This window comes from Bos indicus, chromosome 4 (genome assembly GCF_029378745.1).
Source record: "Bos indicus isolate NIAB-ARS_2022 breed Sahiwal x Tharparkar chromosome 4, NIAB-ARS_B.indTharparkar_mat_pri_1.0, whole genome shotgun sequence".
Taxonomy (NCBI): Eukaryota; Metazoa; Chordata; class Mammalia; order Artiodactyla; family Bovidae; genus Bos; species Bos indicus.
In genome coordinates, this window is record NC_091763.1 from 92,159,467 (window position 1) to 92,176,105 (window position 16,639).

At 49.8% G+C, this 16,639-nt stretch overlaps 2 protein-coding genes and 1 long non-coding RNA gene across 4 annotated transcripts; 1 reads left to right on the forward strand and 2 right to left on the reverse strand.

Annotated features, from left to right (window-relative positions):
• Window positions 1-4,715: 4,715 nt before the first annotated feature.
• On the reverse strand, window positions 4,716-10,346 carry GCC1 (GRIP and coiled-coil domain containing 1). The gene is made up of 2 exons (XM_019959030.2): window positions 8,567-10,346; window positions 4,716-7,495 (listed from the first exon to the last, which is right to left on the reverse strand). Exons 1-2 carry the CDS (start codon window positions 9,596-9,598, stop codon window positions 6,200-6,202), a joined length of 2,328 nt encoding a protein of 775 aa, XP_019814589.2. The 5' UTR covers window positions 9,599-10,346; the 3' UTR covers window positions 4,716-6,199.
• Window positions 10,347-11,757: 1,411 nt separating this feature from the next.
• LOC139182755 (uncharacterized) lies at window positions 11,758-13,407 on the reverse strand. Its single transcript, XR_011566298.1, has 3 exons — window positions 13,109-13,407; window positions 12,913-12,995; window positions 11,758-12,575 (listed from the first exon to the last, which is right to left on the reverse strand). It is a non-coding gene; the product is annotated as an uncharacterized lncRNA (long non-coding RNA).
• A 64-nt stretch (window positions 13,408-13,471) lies between these two features.
• Window positions 13,472-16,470, forward strand: ARF5 (ARF GTPase 5). Of its 2 annotated transcripts, none has more exons than XM_070788101.1 (6): window positions 13,472-13,672; window positions 14,204-14,284; window positions 14,611-14,720; window positions 15,195-15,309; window positions 15,756-15,881; window positions 15,985-16,470. In XM_070788101.1, the coding sequence occupies exons 1-6, from the start codon at window positions 13,606-13,608 to the stop codon at window positions 16,266-16,268; spliced, it is 783 nt and encodes a 260-aa protein (XP_070644202.1). In that variant the 5' UTR covers window positions 13,472-13,605; the 3' UTR covers window positions 16,269-16,470. The 2 variants fall into 2 exon arrangements, with proteins under 2 accessions (XP_070644202.1, XP_019814590.1); XM_019959031.2 differs by having other exon boundaries at window positions 13,474-13,672; window positions 15,195-15,266; window positions 15,985-16,271.
• The last annotated feature ends 169 nt before the right edge of the window (window positions 16,471-16,639 follow it).

Genomic DNA, 16,639 nt, shown 5'->3' on the forward strand with positions numbered 1-16,639 from the left:
GTTTACCCATGAGGGTCATTGGCTTACAGGTGGCCTTTGCTCTTCTGGGCTCCCTGCCTTGTGGGTCTGTCAGAATTATTGTTATTTAGGTGATTTAGGAGATTGGGTCCCAGGAGAAACAGCTGTCACTGCTGAAACTCACATAAAACTGTGTGGTAACAAAGAATCTATTTCACAACTTTCAGTGTGAAAGAGCTCTGCAGTTAGGGAAAAAATGAGGCTCCGTTGAAATTATGAGGCAGCTGGTTGCCAATGAAGAAAGGACCACCTGGACAAGGACCCTTCCTTCCCAGCCCAGGCCAGACACACAATCCCCCGAACTCCTCGGCAGGCACCACGATCGAGGATTCCACATTGCTCTTTGCTGGGAGGCAGCAGAGAGGCAGAAAAAGCTGGGCTGCTTGGTTCAGATAAACAGGTTTCAATCCAGGTTCTGCCATCCCTGGCTCTGGACCTTGGGCAATTCATCCTGCCAAGCCTCCATTTCCTCATCTTCAAAATAGATATGCTTTACAAGACTGTTGCAAAGATTAAGTAAAATAACGTAGGGGAAATGCTAGCCGTCAACTTTAGCGCGAGCACTTAATATAAGACCGTCATTTTTCCTTTTGTTTACAGCAATGTTTGTGGCTAAGCAATCAAGAAGAGCTCAGTCTTAACTCCCAATTCTGCCAATTTGTGTGTGTGGCGGCGGGGGGGACGGGGGGGACCTAATGTGGTTCAGCACCTACTTTGTTTCAGAAACTGTACTTACTTTCTTTATAACCTGAGAATGCAACCCTGAAATAAAGGTATTATTAATTCCCATTATACGTAAGTTAAGTTCAGAGAAATTAAGTAATTTATGACTTAAAGACAAGACAGGATACTATAAAACTTCTAGAAGAGAACACAGGCAAAGCATTTGGGGGCATAACCTTTAGCAATATTTTCTTAGTCTCCTAAGGCAATAGAAATAAAAAAAATAGATAAACAAATGGATCCTAATCAAGCCTGTAAGCTTTTTCACAGCAAAAGGAAACCACAAAGACAACCTATGGACTGGGGGAAAATATTTGCAAATGATGCAACCAAGGGCTTAATTTCCAAAATATACACAACAGCTCATATAACTCAACAACTGCTGGCTATATGGACAGCACAGCTTCAGTTAGTAAAAAAATTGCATGTAATCTCCATTTAAAAATTCATACTCATGTAAAGTGGTAGCAGTCTTCAAATTCATCCTCTCAGATATGAGGGGGTTTGGTCCCGCAGCCGCAGCCCACAAGGATGGACAAATTTACATTGAACCAGAGATGGTCTCCTTGCTGAAGGCAAAGGACAGGGTTTACCATGAGGGTCATTGGATTGCAGGTGGCTTTCGCTCTTCTAGGCTCCCTGCCCTGTGGGTTTGTCAGAATCGTTGATGAAAATCCAATCAAAAAATGGTCGGAAGACCTAAATAGACATTTCTCCAAAGAAGACATACAAATAGCCAATAGGCACATGAAAAGATACTCAATATTGCTAATTATTAGAGAAATGCAAGTTAAAACAATGAGGTATCACCTCACACTGGTCAGAATGGCCATCACCAAAAAGTCTACAAATAATACAGTTTGGAGAAGTTGTGGAGAAAAGGGAACCTTTATACTGTTGGTGGGAATGTTAACTGGTGCAGCTGCTATGAAGAAAAGTATGCAGTTTCCTCAAAAAAACAAAAACAGAGTTACCATACAATTCAGCAATCCCACTCCTGGGCATATGGCTGGAGAAGCCTGTAATTTCAAATGATATGTGCATCCCAACTGTCATTACAGCAGTATCTACAATAGCCAAGCCATGGAAACAACTTCTATGTCCATTGACAGATGAATGGATACAGATATGATGTACATATATACATATATATACAATGAAATACTAAAAGTGAACGTGTTAGTCGCTGCATCATGTCTGACTCTTTGTGACTCCACGGACTGTAGCCAGTCAGGCACGTCCAAGGAATTACCCAGGCAAGAATATTGGCATGGGTAACCATTCCCTTCTCCAGAGGATCATCCTGGCCCAGGGATAAACCCAGGTCTCCTACACTGTGGGCAGATTCTTTCCTGTCTGATCCACCAGGCACTCATCCATAAAAGAGAATGAAATAATGCCATTTGTAGACATGGATGGACCTAGAAATTACATTAAGTGAACTAAGTCAGAAAAAAACAAATATATCATCACTCGTATGCAAAATCTAAAAATGATACAAATAAACATATTTACAAAACAGAAACAGATTCACAGACATAGAAAACATACCTGATTACCAGAGGGGAAAGGAGGGAGAGGTATAAATTAGCAGTTTGGGATTAACAGATACAAACTGCTATATATCAAACAACAAAGTCCTACTGTATATTACAGGGAACTGTATTCAAGAGATTCAGTATCTTATAGTAAACTATATGGAAAATATTCTGAAAAAGAATATATATAATAAATATATATATATAATAATTTTATTATATATTATATAGGAGATTCCCTGATAGCTCAGTTGGTAAAGAATCTGCCTGTAATGCAGGAGACCTTGGTTCAATTCCTGGGTCAGGAAGATCTGCTGGAGAAGGGATAGGCAACCCACTCCCATATTTTTGGGCTTCTCTTGTGGCTCAGCTGGTAAAGAATCCACCCACAATATGCGAGACCTGGGTTTGATCCCTGGGTTGGGAAGATCCCCTGGAGAAGGGAACGGCTACCCACTCCAGTATTCTGGCCTGGAGAATTCCATGGACTGTATAGTCCATGGGGTCGCAAAGAGTCAGACACGACCAAGTGACTTTCACTCACTCGTATTATATAATAAAAGAATATACATAATATATACATGAAATACATATATGTATATGTATGAATCACTTTGCTGTACATCAGACACTAACACAACATTGTACTATACTTTAATTAAAAAAAAAAAGAATGATCCCAGTTCTAACGTTAGCAGTCATCTAGAAGCAAGGGGACAGAACACCTTTAAGGTTCTTATGAAGAAGCACCATTGCCTGTTTAGCATTATTAGTGTGGAAACTTGGGCTGCAACTTACAGCTGGAGACTTTCTCTCCATTTGAACCAGCACAAATCAGCCAAGAGATCGGTCTCTCCATAACTAGTTATCACCCACGGAGACAGGCCTTGACCCTCCTAAGTCCTAAGAAGACAGGAATACCCAAGCTAAGCAGGCTTAGGGGTTCATCAGACCTGGTTCAGACATCAACTAGTTACATGATCCAGGGCAAATTTAACCTCTTGGCCTTTGTTTCTTCATCTGTGAAATGGGGGATGATAACATCTGTGAGGACTAAATGAGATGATGGATGTAAGTGGCCCAACATGGTGCTTGCACTCTTGAGAGTGCCAGAAAGAACCCTGTAGTAGCAGCTTCACAAGACAAGCTGCGCACCTCAGCACTCTGGGTAACAGATGGGAAATTCCAACATCCAGGGCACAATTATACAGATGTTTATGCCTCAGATCGGAGATGCTCAACAGGGTGGCCTGCGGGAAGGAATGCAGAAAGCTCACAGTTATCAACCTGCCTTCTTATCCTTTTCTCCCTCCATCTCTTCTTCTTCGCAGCAATCTTCCTGATTTGCAAGGTAATAAGTATGGCTCAGTCTCATTACCTTATCAACATACCCCATGCACTATTTGAAATTCTAGGACCAGGACCCAAAGAAAATTTATTTCTCTCTGTTGTCTGATCTAAATTCTCTCTCTCTCTTTCCTTAGAGTATCTAGCACAGAGAAAGCTAGTCAAATAACTGGAAAACTTATTTTGGAGAAAGGGGAGGGAAGACAAGGAATTTATCTTCTTAAGGGTAGGGAGGGACCAAGTCTTCTTCACTTGGGAGCATCTGCAGCCTTACATTGGAGAAGGCAATGGCACCCCACTCCAGTACTTTGCCTGGAAAATCCCATGGATGGAGGAGCCTGATAGGCTGCAGTCCATGGGGTCACTAAGAGTCAGACACGACTGAGTGACTTCACTTTCACTTTTCACTTTCATGCATTGGAGAAGGAAATGGCAACCCACTCCAGTGTTCTTGCCTGGAGAATGCCAGGGACGGGGGAGCCTGGTGGCTGCTGTCTATGGGGTCACACAGAGTCAGACACGACTGAAGTGACTTAGCAGCAGCAGCAGCCTTACATATACCAATGCTTAAAGTTATTAATCAGACACTGACTTGCCTCTTAGCTTGTTTAATATCTCCTCAGAATTCAAAAGCACAGAATCATTAGTCCTAGGAAAGCAACCGTGACTATGGATCTTTCTATTTCATTCAAACCACATGGAAATAACATCATATCCTACAGGAACTTAGGATATATCCTGAGAAACTTTTCCAGGATATCATGAATACTGACTTGGAAACATAATGAAGCATTCAGAAGCACATTACTTTCAAAGTTTAAAGCAGAAATTATGGAAGTTTAGAGCCCACCCATGAGAAGGTTTTTTCCAGTGTAACAGCCTACACACAAACACATATACACAATTCCAGGCCAAAATATTTGGTTTGTAACCAAGGCAGTTAAAGTACTAAGGTATTCCTCCCTAGATTTAAGTTTGTTGATTAATATATGAAGTATTTCTTACCTTCTTTTCGCTTACCACTTACATTCACACTGTGTCCAGACATATATATGCATGTATATACACACCATTAGGGAAGCAAACAGGTCAAACTGATCAAGTTTAATTATTCTGTGGTTATCGTTATTATCACTTGAACACATCACTTCTGTTCCATTAAGTCTGCTCACTGTAGATAGTCTGGATCACCTAGCCTCCCAATCAGATTATTTAATCACCCCCAAACCCTCACAACACAGATCAATCACTATGATGAAGAACAGAAAGATACATGTTAGTCTGTGGCAGAGCACCCGTCTTTAGGATCCAAAGATCTCTACAACCAGCAAGAGCAGATGGGGGAAAGCAAAGAATAAGGAAATGATACTGTCTGAATCCAACTTTTCTGAGTCCCTCCATTAGTAGTAACACAGGTGAGGAAGATGAGTTTTATGGACTGAAACACTATGACCTCCCTAAGTGAGGGCAAAGGACTCTGGTAACAGTAATGCACAAACATTTTGGCTGCAGGGACGCGGAGGTTTAGCCAGATGGCTATCCATAGTGTAGCAAGTACCCCAGCCCTATTCGGCTGAATTCCTACCACTTTCTTGTGAGGGTCACAGCATCTTTCTGGAATCCTCTGTAGCACAACTAGTTGGGGGGTGGGGGGTGCAAATCCCAGAGCTAATTCTTTGTATCCAGGCAGGATCAGAGCTTCCTGATCAGACACCTCTCTAAGAAGGTAGATTTTTTTTCTTAATGGGAGTTCAACATTGAGGGATAGACAGCAAAGTCACTCACTCACAGTCTCAAGCCAACACGGTACAGCAGGTTACGGCAGTGAGGGACCAGTGTGAGCGGTCAGAAGCCTATCCAGGCCAAAAGCAGGTCACTCAAGAACTCCCTAAGAACCAACTGCTGTGCAGCTTTCTCCAGGATGGTCACAGTGGTGCGGTTTGTCCAGACAAACCACAGGGATTAGGTCGTGCCCTGCCCTAAGTATTTCAAGTTTCCCAGCTCCACGACGAACTCCCCAAGTTCACTATCCCTGGGCCCTTTGGACTAGGGGACAATCTGTCACTATTTCAAACTTCCTGGTCCCTCTCCAGCCTGCATTTATGTCCCCAGAGAATTGGGGCAGCAGTTGGCCAGACTCAAGATTGTGATGAAATGGAGTAAACAGTGGGTCCTTGTGTGTGTTTAGAAATTAAATGAACTCTCTTTGGAGTCATGGGTACTCCTAGCTCTGCACTAGGAGTAGGATATTAAAACCAAAAAAAAAAAACACCTTATTTTAAAAGACACTCACTTCCCCAACTTTTGCACCTCTCAATCCTAACCTCTCCCCACTCCTCCCTTCATGCACAGGCCATCAGAAGATGCTGTCCCAACACTTTCAGTATCTCTGGGGCCCAAGGATAAAATGGCATTAAAGGCATTTGACAGAAGATCCCATCCCACACTGAGGATTCCTCCCAGGTCAACACAGTGAAGAAACAAGACGGTGACAGAAGAGAAGAGGTGGGAGAAACCAGAGCCTGTCCCTTTCTCACAGAAGAGGCACAGAAATTAGAGGAGTGAAAATGGCATCATCTCTTGCCAGAGGGCCACCAACCACCACCAACTGGCAGCCGCATGATCGCTTGCTTCTCCTCTGGACTGAAGTGCAAGATGGTCAGAATGGCAGTGAGCGTCTGCTGGCGGCCCAGGGTGTCCGGCAAGGTCAGGAAGCGGTAGATGATGTTCTTGAGGTACTCCAGGTTGGCCCCCTCCCGGCTCTGGTCCCGGCTGTGCTTCGCAATGTGGCTCTGCAGGGCTCCCACCTCCTCCCGATGCCGCTCCCCCTCCTCCAGCAACCGGTCCCGCAGCCGATGCACTTCCACCTCCAGCCGGTGCTTCTGCTTCCTCAGCGACGTGATCTCCACCTCCTTGCGGGCCAGCTGCTCGGCATACAGGAAGAAAGTGGGCTCGCTGACCGCGGCGAGTTGCAGGGCTTGGGTCAGGCTGTCCGGGGGGGAGGTGTCCGCCTGGTCCCTGGGGCCTGCGCCGCCCACGGGGCTTCTGCGCCCCGGCAGCCCGGAGGACAAGGCCATGGACCGCAGCTGCTCCAGCTCCAGGTCCTTTTCGGCCAGCACAGCTAGCGCCCGGTCCCGCTGCTTGTGCAGCTCCTCCTCCAGCTTCAGTGTGCGGTCCCGGAAGTCCAGCTGGCTCCGCTCCAGCTCCTGCCGGTGGCCATGCTGCAGCCGGGCCAGCTCCTGCTTCCAGCCCTCGGCCTCCTGCTGGTGCTGGCGCTCCAGCTCCTCGCAGGACAGCCGCAGCGAGATGTACTTCTCCTTCAGCTCGGCCAGCTGCTCCCGGGCTTCCTCCAGCTCCTTGCCCAGGTTCCCGTCTTTGACGTTCTTGCTCTTGAGGACCACCTGGGCCCGCATCTTGTACCTCTCAAATTCCTCCTTCAGCTGTTTCAGCTCCTGCTGGTAGTAGAGCGCCGTGGCCTTCTCCCCATCAGCAGCCTCGGAGCTGGGCATTATCTCCAGGTCGCAGAGCTTCTCCACGTCCAGGGTCACCTGGCTCTTCCTGGCCGCCACCTGCAGCAGCCTCTTCAGCTTCTCCATCTTGTCCTTCAGGACATTGACATCCAGACTGGACTCCTCTCCATGGCTGTCCAGAGGGGACCGGCTGGAGGCTGCTAGTGCCAGGGTTTTGTTCTCCAGGTCCAGCTGCAGAATGCGCTCCTTCAGCTTTTGGATGGCCAGCTGGTCCTTCTGCTTGGCCTTCTCGTAGGTGCCCAGCAATTCCGACACCTGGGATATTTGATTCTCCAGGGCCGCCACCCTCTGCTCTTCCAACTGCGACTGCTGGCGCAGCTGATCCTCAGCAACGGCTGTCTGAAAAAACAAGGGAACAGGTGGAGATGCATCCAGAAAAGCCACAGGGTCAGAGGGTCAACTTTAAGAAAGCAAGAGAGGGAGGACAAAAAGGTTATGCGATGCGGATGGCCTGGCAAAAAATGGGAACTGGGAAGCTTTCTGAGTTTGGGAGCTAACCCAAGCTCCTGTAACCCGCTCTTAGACACACATTATACCCAGTGATATCAAGACTCTTTGGAGACCTGCTACTGTTCTGCTTTAGCGTTTCTACTCTCTCCACCCATACACCCAGCTCACGTGTAAGTGTGCTCTTCACCGTATTATATTCTTTTCCTCTTCCAACATTCCTGGAAGTTCAGAATTGACTTGGATCTCTCCCCACGCTGAAAGGAGGCACTGGAAAATAGCCTATCTTTCCAGACAAGGCAAATATTGACTGCAAGCAATAGAAGAGGTGATTTCTTCTGTGAAAATTCCCTTTGTCCCCTCCAGCCACCCTACCTACAGGCATCCACTGCTACCCATAGATAGGCATATTGCTATAAGCATCCACTCCACCTTTCACTACACAGCCGCTGCTACACTGCTTCACAGAGCACAGCTGGAAAGATGCCATGCCCCACGCTCAGATCTGTCTGGTTCCAACTTCAGACTACACTCAGAAACTCCACATCCTGTTGGAAGCACTCTGTTGATACTATCAACACCACACAGAAAAGGATTTCTCAGGACCCACAAGTGAAACTTTTTGAAGAGCATAAAAAATCAACAGTGCAGGCACTTAGTTCTGTCAAAGGAGAAAAAAAACCCTAATATTTCCCCATGTGTTACAAGTGTGTGTTGACTCATGTCTGACTCTTTACTTCCTTATGGACTGTAGCCTACCAGGCTCCTCTGTCTATATGGTTTTCCAGGCAAGAATACTGGAGTGGGTTGCAACTTCCTACTCCAGGGGATCTTCCTGACCCAGGGATCAAACCCATATCTCCAGAATCTCTTCCATTGGCAGGTGGATTCTTTACCAATGAGCCACCTGAGAAGCCACTTTAAGTTAAATGACTCACATTTGAAAGAGATGAAGATAATTACCTTCCTCATTTCCTGCTGCAACTGAGCCTGGAAATGGCTCTTAAGGCAGGCAGCCTCTTCTTGAAGCTCCTTCAGCCGGGGGTCAGGCTGATTCTTCTCATCTCGAAGAGCCTGAAGCTCACCTTTCAGCTCTTCCACCTCACGGGTTAGCTGCTTGGTCTGCAGTTCAAACCCTTCCATCTGACCGGCTGCATAGGCCCGCCCGGCCAGAGCTTCCCGGGTCTCTTCCAACCGAAGCTCCAAGTCCTGGCGCTGGGCCCTCTCCTCCTGTAGCAGCTTCTGGAGCTCACGCAGCATCAAGGCATGGTCACTCTGCTCTTGGGCCCGATCGTGTTGCTGCGTGATAAGCCGGGCTTTGGTTTCTGCTATCTGTTCCTGCAGCCCCTTCAGCTCTCCCTCCAGCCGGCCCCTCTCCTCCTCTGCTTTCTTACTGGCATCCTCTAAGTCCTGCTTCATCTTCTTTTTGTCGGCCAGGTAAGAAGCTTCCATGCGGGACTTCTCCTGGGTGACTGTAGCCAAAGAGCTGGTCAAAGTAGCCAACTGAGTCTTCAGCTGGTGCAGTCGTTTGTCCACCTCCCCACCCCCAGATGGTCCGTCCCCACTACTACAGCTAACGCCACTCTCTGACCCGCTGGCCTCTTCCAACTTTGGAGGTGGTGGTCCACGGGCCAGTCTGTCATCTTCTATCCCGAACTCACCCTTGGTGCTGGTGAGACTGGCCGCAGTATCCAGGCTGGCGGCGGTCCCTGTGCTATCCTCGCTGTGAGTGGAGCATCGGTCATCCACAGAGTCAAGAAAGGTGACGCCTTGAGGCTGCACACCTGCGAGGCCCACATCCGCCTCGTGGGATACGGACAGTACCTTAATGCTGGCCTCCAGCGCCTCTTTCTCCTTCAGCAGACTTTTATAGGCACGGACTACATCCTTGAGACGTGTCTGGTACTGGAGGAGCTGCTTTTTCTGAGTCTCAATGATCTCCAGCAGGTCCTTCTTGCTTGGGCCGCCCCCGAAATTCATTCCAAACTTCTCCATGAGGGTTCAGGACGGGTTGCTCCAGGTCAGGGTTTGGACAGCCTGGGAGAGCGTCACGAAGATGCTAGCGGGGGTTGTATGCGACGGGGAGATAGCTGTCCCCCTCCGCCGCACATCCGCTCCAAGCAGCTGTTTGAGACCGGATGCAGGGCGGCGGGGCAGCCTGGCAGAAATGCTTGCCAGGTCCCAGGCAGGAGGGCGGGGGCGGGTCCTATCCTAGAGGCGGGGCGACGCTGGCACGAGAGGAGCACACTGCCAGGGCTCGCCCGCACTGCCCCAGAAGCCGCTCCGCGCTCCCGGCTCACCCAGCCACAGCAGCACCGGCCGGCCCCCGGCGCACTACAGACCAAAGGTTTAAGATAAGCGTAAATCCATCCCGACTTCCTAACTCTAGCGGCTGGACAACGGCGCTTCCGGGTTTGCTGGAAGTGACGAGAGCGCGACGTATGGGGCCCCGCCCCCAGGGCGGGCTACCTCAGGGGCCGGTGGGAAGAGAACCCAGCAGGGCTGAGAACTGGTCACTCTCCAGCCGAGCGTTGGTTGCATTCCACCACAGCAGAGCAAGCAGAGTCGAGTACACCGGAGTCATGTTGGTTTGGTGAAGGCGCCGGATCTTGCTCTAGCGCTAAAATCAGCGAGGGACGGGGGCGACATCGCAATGAGTCCTTACCAAAGACTCGGGTGAACGACGGGGCCCCACTGTTTGGGTGCTCAGTACCGTTGTCCTTAAAGAGCAACAGTTAAGACTACCATTTAGACCACAAAGATGACAACCTTTTCTAGGACAATATTTGACATCTAGACGGTGTATAATATAATCATTATTACATCTTTCCTGAGTTCTGCTGGGTTCATTTAACAAATATATAAAAATAAATATATATAGGCATCATGTCCATTCTAAGTGCCACTTATATTTCAGAAGCTTCACAGGAGTTTTGCTATTTAGTCTTTATAATTATTCTGCTGAGCATCATTAGCACTATTTTACAGATAGTGCAACATGAGGCACAGAGAAGTAATACACCAAGGTCACACAGCCTTGGGTTTTGAATCCCATGTAGATCAGTCTGATTCTCAACATACCAAGTGCTGTGCCAGGTGATAACCAGGAAGGGACAAGTTCCTACCCTCAAGGAGCCCACATCTAGAGAAGCAGCAGCCATGCAAACACAAGTATATTCAAAGTGATACAGAAGTTAAGAGGAGGGAGCCCTGTCTAAGGGAGATAGCACAGGCTCTCAGGGGAAATGCATTGGAATTTGAAGGGTAAGTACTGATTGTCCATCTAACTGGAAATGAGGGGAACAACATTCTAGGCAGAGGGAAAACTTGCAAGGACTCTGGAGCATCAGAGAGTTTGTCTCACCTGGGAAGCATTGAGAATCATTTCAAGGCAGTAGCTTAGGGTATGCAAAGGAGGTGGCAATAGATACTGCTGACACAATAGATGAGCACCCAAATTAAGTTATTTGGATTTTACCTTTGGTTATAAGACACTAAAGGATTTCTATCACAAGAGTGGCATCAAGTCTTGTATGACAAGGTGGAGATACCAAAGTGCAGAAGACCATTTTCAGTCATGGGGATCAGATGATAGTGAAATAGAGCAACGATAATAGGGCTGTAAAGAGGCTAATTAAAAAGAATGAAATAATGCCATTTGCAGCAACATGGAGAGAGTGTCATACTAAGTGAAGAGACGGAGAAATATCGTATGGCATCCCTTATATGTGGAATCTAAAAAGAAATGATACAAATGAACTTCCTTACAAAATGGAAAACGACTCACAGACTTAGAGAAGGAACTTAAAGTTGCCCAGAGGGGTAGGGCTAGTTAGGGAGTTCGGGATGGACGTGTACACACGGCTGCTGCTGCTGCTGCTGTTTAGTCACTGAGTTGTGACTGACTCTTTGCAACCTGGTAGCCCACCGGTTTCCTCTGTCCAGGGGATTTCCCAGACAAGAATCCTGGAGTGGGTTGCTATTTCCTTCTCGAGAGGATCTTCCTGACTCAGGGGTTGAACTCCAGTCTCCTGCTTGGCAGGTATTCTTTACTAGTAAGCCACTTGGGAAAGTCCCTGTATTTAAAATGGATAACCAACAAGGACCTACTGTATAGCACATGGAACTCCGTTCAACATTATGTGGCAGCCTGTATGGGAGAGGGGTTTCGGGGAGAATGGTTCTGTGTATATGTATGTCTGAGTCCCTTCACTGTTCACCAGAAACTATCACAACACCATTAAACGGCTATAACCCAACACAAAATTAAAAGTTCAAAATATAAGGACGTTAGGACAGAGGAAAAAAAGGCTAATTGAAAGAGCTAAAGAGAACTTGATCAGCACTAGTTGTGTTATTATATTCGAACTCTTTTAAATGTGCTCTTCAATCTTGTAAAAGCCTTCTTAGGAATGTAAGCCTTTGAGGAATAGGAGTCACGTATTCACTGATACTTGACGCCCAAAATCTGTTTTCTTTACAGTGATGGTCAGACACTAGAAGTCTTTTGAAACCCAGTTTCTTGGTAGCCCAGATAACATCCAGTTGTATCATACAAAACATTCAGATACATTATCATTTTAATATCATTTTAATCTTCACCATAACCTCATGAGACAATTAGGACAGATATCAGTCTCCTTTTGTAGACGAGAAAATGATAGGTTTTATTGTTGAAATCAAGCCCTAAAAAAGGGGGGGGGGGCAGAACTGGTATTTGAAATGAGGCCTGGAACAATGGCACCTAATGGGTACTCAGTAGATATTTATTTAATGCGGGAAGGAAGGAAGGAACAAACGTTCTCTGATTCGCAGCTCACCTCACCGTGTCCACTGCACAATTGATCCTCGAAGCCCGCTGAGAATCCAGAATAGGCAAAACGCCTGTCCTTGCTCCACTGAGCCACCAGTTAGTCCATTCAACCAAGCCAGCATTTGTTTTAATGTATTGGGTGCGGCATTGACCCAGTCTCTGTCATAAGAGAAATTAAAATTAATTCCCATCTTGAAATTTCCCCCTTTGATGCTAAGATCATTGGGGAAATAACTGGTGAAGCTCTTTGGCGAGAGCCTCCTCACAGGAGAGCTATGCATCAAAAATCCTGGTCCCCAGGTCTGTGGTAGAGTGAGGAAGGAACTTCAGAAAGGCCGCCCGGCGCGACCTGAAAGGCGTTATCGCCAGGGCCTTCTAGGAGAAGGTGGAGTTCTGCAGTATACAGTAGGGTCTACGCTGACCAAAACTGGGGATCTTCAATGGTTCTGCTGATTGCGGATCTCTGAAACTAGAGTATTAAGGAACCATGAAGCACCTCTTCCTCCACCTGCGGCGTACTCCTCTCGAGAGTCTACGGTCACTGAACTACCTGCTACGTTCCAAGTCCCTCGCTGGAAGCTGAGAGGACAAAAGGAAAGAGGAAGACATTTGCACGGAATTTCCGTCCCCCTCCCCCGGGCGGGGGGGGGGGGGGGGGGGAGGTGATGCACACAGTCAAGACTGCTGGTTACCAAGAGCTAAACCGGAGCCCAGTGTGTGTTGGACGAAACAAACCAAAGCCCGGCGACCGGCCACTGAAGATGGGGTGGAGGGCCGTTACGGAGCGTCGTAGGCTTTTCTCGGCTTCGCTCGGGTTGCTGGTTCAGTTCCAAGGACCTGACTGGCGTGCTAGAAGCCTGGGGAGACCCAGGTCCTTTCCATCTTTGAAACTGGCGCGCTAACCGTAGACTTGGTGAAGACTCGCTCAGCTTCAGTCTTCCGGAGCCAGGGCCTGGAGGCGGGGCGGAGGAGGGGCGGAGGGGCGGGGCTGATGGCTGGGGGGCGGGGCCAGAGCGGGGACCGGCCCGAGGTGACGTAGGGCGGGCCGAGACGCGCGGAGGCGGCGGCGGTACCTCCTCCTGCTGCTGCTGCTGCTGCTGCTGCTGCTGCTGCGCCCCATCCCCCAGCGGCCGGCCGGTTCCAGCCCGCACCCCGCGTCGGTGCCCGCGCCCCCTCCCCCGGCCCCGCCATGGGCCTCACCGTGTCCGCGCTCTTTTCGCGGATCTTCGGGAAGAAGCAGATGCGGATCCTTATGGGTGAGGCAGACCAAGCTCGCGGCCCGGACGCGAGCGCCGGCCCCTGCGCAGCCCTGTCGCCCCCGCGTCCCTCCAGCCCCCGCTCACCCGTGTCTCCGACCCCGAGTCACCCACGTCCTAACCCCCCGGGGGGCACTACTCTCGGGTGGATCGTGGTCTGCAGCACCGCCCCCGGGGCCTGACACCCGGAGCTGCGGGCCTGGGTGGGGTGAAGCTCCCTGCGCCCCAGCCCGGCTGGTTAGAAGGGAGGATTCCCCGCCCTTGAAGACGACTTTTAAAAGGTGCGCTCGGCGTTTCTCTTGCACCTCTTTCCCCTCAGTCCTCCGCCGCCCCTCGCCCACTCTGGGGGCAGGAGTTGGCGCTCCCCACCCCGACTGCCCTCAAGGCCCCGAAGGTAGATAACACCGCGCACCTGGAGGCGCCCGGGCTCTCCGCCCCGGTCAGCATCGGTTGTCTTGGCCTCTCCCCTTCCCTGGGCTCTAGGGGGCTCCCTCGCTCTCATCTCCATCCCTGTGCCCCTCTCCGTTGCAGTTGGCTTGGATGCGGCTGGAAAGACCACAATCCTGTACAAACTGAAGTTGGGGGAGATTGTCACCACCATTCCCACCATAGGTGAGTTCAGAGGCGAGGCCGGGAGGAGCGGGAGCGCGGCGGCGTCCCTTCCGAGGATCTGCTGCGTATTCGGCCCCAGGCCTTTATCTGCGGGGAACTGACCCTGACATCGAATACTGCTACCTGAGAAGTGGGTCAGGGTATCTCTAACGGGATGGATGAGACCTAGCGCCGCCCGGCCTGTGGACTCTCGGGCCTCTTGGGGTTCTTTTCCCTAGGGCCTCAATCGTTGCCTTGTGGTTTTGTGTCCCTCCTGAATCCACTTAGTGTTAATGAGTTCCTTCCTTTCAGGACTTTTGCCTCATATATTGTACAATTATCTGCAGGCTTCAATGTGGAAACAGTGGAATACAAGAACATCTGTTTCACAGTCTGGGACGTGGGAGGCCAGGACAAGATTCGGCCTCTGTGGCGGCACTACTTCCAGAACACTCAGGTTGGGGCTACCCCACCCCCAGGGGAAGAGGTGTTAGGGTTAGGAAGGCTGAGGTGTTGGCCCTGAGCCAGGAAAAAACCCTTACAGCCTCTCATCCTCATTTGTAGGCGAGCCTCTCCTCATCCTTCAGATTGCCCTTATACTTCTGAGACTTAGCCAGCCACCTTCCGCTTCTCCTTAGAAGCAGAGTTCTGAATCCAAGCTGCCTGATTTAGGTCTCATCACATGTCTTTCCCTGTTGCCTTGCATTTCTTTTTGCTAGACCGCTTGCCTGAGGGCAGAGGCTGCATCCGTTGTAGGATGGCTCCAGTTTGTGCTAGGATATCTGCAGATCGTTATGGAATGAGCAGGCTTACTAGATGAGCAGGCTTTAGACACAAATAAAGACAGCCGAAAAGCAAAAGGTCCAGAGGAGGCTGTGTGTGTCCCAGACTTGGGAGATAGCTCCTCCTCCCTGTCTTCCTTTGCACCCAGGGCCTCATCTTTGTGGTGGACAGTAATGATCGAGAGCGGGTCCAAGAATCTGCTGACGAACTCCAGAAGATGGTGAGCACCCAGAGCGCTGGGGAAGAGAAGTCTTTGTGCCAATGTGAGAGTCAGAAGGTGCCTCAAGGGCCGCGAACGTACCTCTCTCTTTGTGGGCACAGTCACTAGAAGTAACTCACCCTGTTTTGAATCGCGGTCAGGTAGAAAGTATAAGACTGACTTTTCCCTTGAATTTTCTCTCCTGTCTTCACAGCTGAGTCTGAGAAGTTAAGTGGGGAGGGGGGAGTTATACCAGATGGAGGGAAACATCCTCTTACATTCTTGTTTTGCCATTTGGAAATGTCATCTTGACTAGGGCAGGTAGTCTAATTAGAAAAAGACCCTTGCAGGACTTAAGGCCAACATGGCCTTAAGCAGTTGGTAACTCTCTGTCTTGTGTTCAGTAGATGACACAGTATTCTGTTTTTCCCACAAATATGCTAGAAGGTAGAAGGTGGGAGGGGGCTCCCTGCACAGCTGCGTTCCACCCACCTCCTTCACCTCCCCCAGCTGCAGGAGGACGAACTGCGGGATGCGGTGCTGCTGGTGTTTGCCAACAAGCAGGACATGCCCAACGCCATGCCTGTGAGCGAGCTGACCGACAAGCTGGGGCTACAGCACTTGCGAAGCCGCACGGTGAGGGCCCGCTTGGCCCCAGGAAACCCCAGGCCTGGCAGGAAACAAAGGCATCTCCTTTTTTTTCCCTGCTACTGATCTCTTTCTTTCCCCCTCCCCACAGTGGTACGTCCAGGCCACCTGTGCCACCCAGGGCACAGGCTTGTACGACGGGCTGGACTGGCTGTCCCACGAGCTGTCAAAGCGCTAGCCAACCAGGGGCCGGCCCCTGCTGCCCAGAAGCTCCCGCGTGCATCATCCCGGGAGGACCAGACTCCCGGACTCCTCAGGCAGTGCCCTTCCCTCCCAGCTCCTCCTCCCCCGAAGACACAGGCCACTGCTCCTGCCTGCATGTTCTCTCTCTCTTGGGAGCCTGGAGCCTCGCTCTCTGGGCATGGAGGGATCTGATCTCCTGCCTGCTGGGACCTGTGGAAAGGGGTTTCCAGGGCCAAGGCCCCTTCTTCCAGAAGAGGAGCAGGGATCTGGGTTTAGTTTTTTTTCTTCCATTTCGGGTGTACCCTTTGGGCCAGGTGGGGAGGGGAGGTGAGGGCTCCGGGTGGTGCTATGATGTGGCACTGGATATTGAGTAATAAATTTGCTGTGGTTTGTACTCCGTGTTGTTTGTAGACTACAAGTGGGGGGCTGGGTTACTGGCTGCAAAGATAATATGGTCGTCGCGGGGGCAGGGCTCAAAGCTGCTAGGGCTTCCCTGGTGGCTCAGTGCTAAAGAATCCACCTGCCAATACAGGAGACACAGGTTCAATCCCTGGATCGGGAAG

What these genes read in the sequence shown, in the direction of transcription:
- GCC1 (XM_019959030.2), bottom strand. Translation starts at nt 9,598, where the DNA reads ATGGAGAAGTTTGGAATGAATTTCGGGGGCGGCCCAAGCAAGAAGGAC. An exon ending in TGCAGCAGGAAATGAGGAAG is followed by an intron (nt 7,496 to 8,566) that starts GTAATTATCTTC and finishes TTGTTTTTTCAG; the next exon opens with ACAGCCGTTGCTGAGGATCA.
- ARF5 (XM_070788101.1), top strand. Translation starts at nt 13,606, where the DNA reads ATGGGCCTCACCGTGTCCGCGCTCTTTTCGCGGATCTTCGGGAAGAAG. An exon ending in CACCACCATTCCCACCATAG is followed by an intron (nt 14,285 to 14,610) that starts GTGAGTTCAGAG and finishes AATTATCTGCAG; the next exon opens with GCTTCAATGTGGAAACAGTG. An exon ending in ACTACTTCCAGAACACTCAG is followed by an intron (nt 14,721 to 15,194) that starts GTTGGGGCTACC and finishes CTTTGCACCCAG; the next exon opens with GGCCTCATCTTTGTGGTGGA.